Here is a 6,139-nt window from a genome sequence, read left to right on the forward strand (position 1 = left end):
GGTAGGCAGAGCAGCTGCTTTCCTGTTCCACTCTACGATTTACGTGAGAAGCTGCACGCGAAGCCCTGGAGGAAGGCTGTCCTCAGGTCTTTCGAGCTGTACTGACTCCAGGGACTTCGGTGACCCCATGGGTGGGGGGTCCAGGACTTCGATGAACCAAGTTCCCCAGCAGTGTGATAGCTGGAAGGTGTCTGAGAACCCTCCAGACCAGTCTCCTCCTTTTCCAGAATGACACTGCTCCTCCCCTAAGGAGGGAGGAGGAAGTGTGTGGCACCCCAGTGGCTGGTCTCTGTGAGACGCCACATCTCCTGCAGCCCTCAGCTCTGTGCCTGGAACAGGAAGTGCTCAGAACCTTTCCTGACGTTGCCACGGTGCCCACAACACCCCGAGGAAACCAGAGGCGCACTCCCCTGCCGAAGCACCTTGGCCCCTAAAAGGATAAAAGCTCGCCCCAGATGTCATGAGCGCTCTGAGGAGTCAGCCTCAGGGGTGAGCGATTCTGTAATCCGGAGGCCCCTCCAGTGAGAAGGCCTCCCTTCGGCCAGCTGCCCCTGGAAACGCCCGTGGTCAGCGAGGGGGCTTCAGCGTGGTAAGTGTGGCAGGTACTTTTTATCCACTTGAAAATGTTTTCCATCCCTCGTGATCGGCTTGGTGGGGAGGGGCTTCGGGGTTCCAGTCTGGGAGACATTAGGGATCTGGGAGCCCAGGGACCATCGTAAGTAGCAGATTGTATGATCAGCCTACCTAGATCCCTCTGGTCTCCATCCCTTGGGACACGGTGAAGAATCACAGGTTGTCTCTTATTTTGCTTTGTCTAAGCCACTTTCCCAGCACAAAAGCAGAGAGTTGTCAGTCTGTTACTGTGCTTTAAAAGTTTAATATTCTCTTGATTGGATAACCCGCACTCAAGGCTTTACTCCTTGTTACTTTTGTGGCCAAACATAGATCCTTTAGGCAGGTCTCCTCCATAATATTTTGAATAGACCCTTTGGAAATTTTTTGAAAATTTGAACTTGACCTGTTTTGTCTTCTAGGTGCTTCTTCCCCGCCCCCTGCAGCGTAATCTCCACTATCATTCATGAAAATGTTGAATCCGGTAAGTAGACCAGCTCCCCAAGGGGCAGCAGAAGCACCTGGTTACAAGTTTCCAGGCGGGGAGGGTCCTGCACCACGGGGACCTCAAGCTTTGCTGGCTGACCGCTGGGAAGCGGTGTCAGAATCCCGCTGTCCGAGCCACCTTCGAACATGTCTCACGCTTCGGCGGGACTGTGTCGAGATTCACATCACACAGTTCCCCAGCACCCTCCGTATTCCAGGCACCGGATGAGGCCCGGCTCCCCAGCTCCGTTTCGTTTGATCATTGTAATGTCACCACCGCCATCAGCGTCCTCATCCTCACCATCATTGCCATTATTCCCATTTCACACACGAGGACCAGGAGGCTCAAAAATATTAAATGGCTTGCCCAAGGTCACACACCTAGTTAGTGGCAATAATGAGATTCGAACTCGGACCCTCCCCATCATGGTCCCCGGTCTCCCCACCACACCGCTGGCGCCCAGCTCGGCTTAGGGTCAGTTACACCCATTCCCGTGGGTCCCTCGTGGTGCACGTTTCCTGGCTAGCTTTCCTTGAGCCGCCATGTCTAAGTCCTCATCCAGGCTGCGTATTCTACTGCTCCCTTAAGGAAATCATCTAAAAGTCCTGAAAAAACATCTAAAAGTCCCTGCCCAGAGACCCAGCTGTTCCATGCGTGGGCGTAGACCCAAAACGATTGAGAACAGACATTCAAACAGAAACTCGAACACGAGTGCTCATAGCAGCTCTAGGTGGAAAGGACCCGAGTGTCCACCAACTGATGAAGGATAAACAAAAGGTGGCCCGTCCACACAATGGAATAGGAGTCAGCCATAAAAAGGGGATGAAATTCAACACCTGCTACAACATGCGCGAACCTTGAAGACATTATGCCAAGTGAAAGAAGCCACACTTTAAAGCCCACACATTGTACAATTCCATTTATATAAAATATCCATAAGAGCAAATCCACAGAGACAGAAAGCAGATCAAAGGCTTTTAGGAGCTGAGGTGGGGAGACTTGGGAGTGACGGCTTCATGGGGATGAGGTTTCCTTTGCGGATAATGAAAATGTTCTGAACTAGGTGGTGATACGCTATATACTAAATGCCACTAAATTTACACTATAAAAGGGATAAAATGGTGAATGTTATGTTTTGTGTTTTGTGCATTTTACCACAATAAAAATAAAACCATTCGCTACCCAGGTTCCCCCCAACTTGGCATCTCTCTGAATCAGTCACACGTTAGGACAAAGACTTAAGGAACAGTTTCTCGAAGCATAACCCCATCTCTGCTTGTGGGTGCTTCAGAGCTAACTGCAAAGAAACAACCTTTCTCCCTGACCTTGGCCTCTGCACCGACTACCCTAGGTCCTAAATTCCAAATTACTTTGTGGCTTGAAATCCTCTGTCTACCGAATATATTTGTTTTGAGAAGATGGCCATGTTTGAAAACTAATTAGCATTTTCAAATTCGTCTTGATTTTCTTTCTGCTGTGCAGTTTGGGAAACCTGACATTTTTGTGAGGTTAAAAAAGACTTTCTTTCTTCCCAAATAGCACAGCATTCGGCTGGAACGCCGGATAGCTGGCTCAACCAACCGGTGGCGTTTTCCCAAAGAGCCTTTCTCCCAGGACCTGCTGGCGCTCTCCCAGATGTGCAAGGCCATGAGCATAGACTTCGATGATGCCCTGAAGGACCCAGACAGGTGGGGAGACCAACGGCCCACGGGGTGGGGTGCCTGCCTGGGGTGAATCGCATTTCTGGTTGGGCCCCTCTGATTGGGCAGATGGGCTGTCACGGGGCACATCTGCAAGGAAGGCTGCCTTTGGGATCGTCCTTTAGGGAGGCACGGGGTCAGTGTGACCACTTCCTCTGAGAATGTCTGTGGGCGGTGACAGAAGTCCAGAGAGAGACTGACCATTTTTTTTTCCTAAATTTTCCTTTGCATTGGGAATTTTGGACCCTAACAGGATTCTGTTATAAGTTTATCAACTGATTTGTTGACAAACGAAACTTAGCTCGTCCTGGCTCAGTGCCTGCACCACGATCGTGAATGCACACATCCATGCGGTCACCAGCTGCCTTTGGTGGGAAGCTGGCCCCACCCCTCACTCCCATGGCGTTCTGAGCAGCAGCCCTAGAGCCTCACGTCTCCATGTTACGAGTTCTTTCTTGCCTCTCCTGGGGACACAGAGCTGGACCCTATTGCAGAAGGGACGCCTCACTTCCCTGGTGCTTTAGACCTTACTTGATGCCACTGCCCTCCCTGGGCTGGCAGCTCCTGCCTCGTGAGCACACAGTCCAGTCTACCTGAGCGTGGCCAGTGTCCCCAGGCATCGCCTGCTAAAGAAAAGCCGCTGGCTCTGTGTTTGCTGAGCAAGTACCCAGATCTTCCCTTTCCAGACCCACAGCCCTGCTCCAATGCCCCTCCCACCCCCACAGGCGACTGACTGGAGTACATACATTTGAATAAATAAAAATCCATCTGCATTTGGGGTCTAAATTCTCTGATGCCCCTAGCTTAGAAAAATTGCCTGCTATGAATTACTATTTCTGGCCTTGGCTATTGATAACCTTAAACTATCCTGAGTTTATTTGGTACTGAGTGCCTGGGCCAGGCTGGCAAGGTGGGCACGGGAGCTGATCCAGAAAACAGACAAGGGAGGCTGGGCAGCAGGAGCAGAGGTCTCCAGGGGCGGGTCTGTGGCATCGATGAGCTAAGCCAGGGGTGGCGGGGGAGGCCGGAGGGCTGGGGCGCAGAAACCTGGGGATGATGATAGTCATTCCGGGCTTCAGGACTATTAAAAGCAGCCTATCGGACAGGATTAGAACTCCTCCTCCTCTGTGACCTTTAGTCAGTGGTATAACCACGCTGAGCCTCAGTTTCCTCCTCTGCGACGTGGTGATAGCAGCAGGTCCCTGGAAGTGTTATCTTAGGGATTAAATCAGACAGTACATGGGGAGTGCTTTGCCCTGTTTCTGGCAAATAGTAGACGCTCAATAAATAGAGCGTCTACTGTTGTCTTAGCAGCAGTTTTAGTTATCGACCCCAGTTTGGGGGTGTGTCGTCCCTGTGCTTGGCCAGCCAACCACCCCCATATTCCAGTCTGCCTCTTAGCACCTTCCCCAGATCAAAGCACCTTTCCTGCACCACGGCAGACCTGCCTCTCCCCTTGGCGGTGCTGGGCCGCTGTGGATCCAGAGGCAGGCTAAGGCAGGTGGGCACTCCGACTGGGCTCATCACGTGTGTGTCTGGCAGTCAGCTGACCCAGGCTCAGCTCGGCAAGCATTTCATGCTCTGCCTTCTTCCTGAGACCGTGGACCAGCCTGGGCGTATTCTCGTCCTGGTGACGGCAGAGGGCAAGAGCGATAGCTCAGTTGCACACATGCTTTTCAAACCTTCAGCTGCCTCACGTCCAGAAACATCCCCTTAGCCAGAGCAAGTCGCATGGCCAAACTCAAAGTCAAGGGCAGGAAATCAAAGCGGAGATTTGCAGTTAACGAGCCAAAGCCCTTTGGATGTTTTGCCAAAGGACGTCCGTATGTCCTTAAGAAATCCCCAGGAGGTCCCCCTTTCCCCTCTTGTTGCTCCACCACAGGTCATTCCTGGGGAGAGTGAGCCCCCAGCCTCACAGCGTAGTCCCAACACCCTTATGTGCCACTACATCACAGGCCATTTGGTCCCCAGCAGTGAAGAGAACAACTCACAGGTGCCATTTATTCCACTAACTTTTCCACTGGTCTTAACCTGAACCCAGCCCTTGGAATCTGCGGCGCCTGCATGATAAATGGTACATCTGGGCAAGCAGCCATGACCCCAGGAGTGACCAAGGCGATGTCCTCGCTCCTCTTGTCTGGCACCTCCCAGCTCAGCTGATGACAGTGGTGTTTGTGAGGGCAGTTGAGCTCATGGGCATTGCCCCATAGTTTCCAGGATCCATTGCTTCATTTTGAGGTCACGGTCTGAACTCCTGACCTTGGCCAGCTTTTCCCAGATGTGTGAACTCAACCAACAGGGGCATTGAGTCTGGCTTAGGTCAGCTCCAACTGCTCCTGTTGGGTAAACAGCTCAGGCTCTCACTGCCTTCCTGGGGCTGAGTCACTCGGAAGGGATGTCACCTGGTCGATATTATTCTGGACACAGGTTCCCCCACCCAAGCCCTCCTCCACGCAGCCTGGCCCACGAGCTCCTGGGGTCACTGAAAACAGCATGGCAAAGATGACACTGACCAGCTATGGTCATCACGTAACCCTTGGCTGGTTGGCTTTTTGGGGATGACTGTCTTCAAGCTGCAAACATGCGACTCGGACTTTGTTTCACTTCCTTGCTCAGCGGGATGAATCAGGGTTTACGGAAAAGCATCTTATCTTTACACATCATTCAGTCGTTGAACAGGTGTTTTCTGAGCACTTGAACGATGGCTGTGCTAGGCTCACAGCAGTAAATAGACCCCACATCTGTCTTTATGGGAAGCAGAGCCTGTCGCAGAGGATGCCTGAGTAAACAGGTGACTCCGAGACACTGTAGAAAGAGTTTTAATGGGAGTAGTGCCCGGGCGGGCAGCAGGGAAAGCCGCCAGCCCAGCCTGCCCCGAGAAAGCAACGACGCAGCTGATTCGGACGGACGAGTGCGAGATCATCAAGAGCAAAGGCGAGAAGGACACTCTGGGCAGAGGGAGCTGTGCGTCCAGGGGAAGGGAAACAAGACAGTGGATGAGGCTGCTGCGGAGGGCCGCAGTGGGGACAGGACGAGAACACAGGCATACGCAGGAACTTGGTGGCCATGCGAAGGAATTGGGGCTTTTCCCCAGGAGCATTGGGGGACACCGAAGGACCTCAGCAAAAGACAGGCCAGATCGGATATGTATCTCGGATGGTTCCTCGGGCTGCAGGGTGGGGTACGCATCAGAAGGGAGCACGCTGGGGACTGGAGACGGCCAGTGCTGGGGGAGAGATGTTGGCTCGGAGGAAGGTCCTAGCAACACGGGCAAAGAGAGATGGATGCAAAAGATCTTTCGTCAGACCTAGGCAGGTGATCGGATGTGACAACGCTCGGT

General features: G+C 52.7%; 1 protein-coding gene across 1 annotated transcript in view; it reads left to right on the forward strand.

Moving 5' to 3' along the window:
- Positions 1 to 519: 519 nt before the first annotated feature.
- Positions 520 to 6,139, forward strand: part of BTBD16 (BTB domain containing 16) — a 38,683-nt gene continuing 33,063 nt past the window's right edge. Inside the window, exons 1-5 of the mRNA XM_023524262.1 lie at positions 520 to 589; positions 1,035 to 1,096; positions 2,639 to 2,787; positions 4,342 to 4,429; positions 4,682 to 4,792. Coding sequence (XP_023380030.1) covers positions 1,079 to 1,096; positions 2,639 to 2,787; positions 4,342 to 4,429; positions 4,682 to 4,792 — 366 coding nt within the window. The 5' untranslated portion in view covers positions 520 to 589; positions 1,035 to 1,078. The remainder of the gene's footprint in view (positions 590 to 1,034; positions 1,097 to 2,638; positions 2,788 to 4,341; positions 4,430 to 4,681; positions 4,793 to 6,139) is intronic.

Source organism: Pteropus vampyrus, unplaced genomic scaffold, assembly GCF_000151845.1.
Source record: "Pteropus vampyrus isolate Shadow unplaced genomic scaffold, Pvam_2.0 Scaffold454, whole genome shotgun sequence".
Taxonomy (NCBI): domain Eukaryota; kingdom Metazoa; phylum Chordata; class Mammalia; order Chiroptera; family Pteropodidae; genus Pteropus; species Pteropus vampyrus.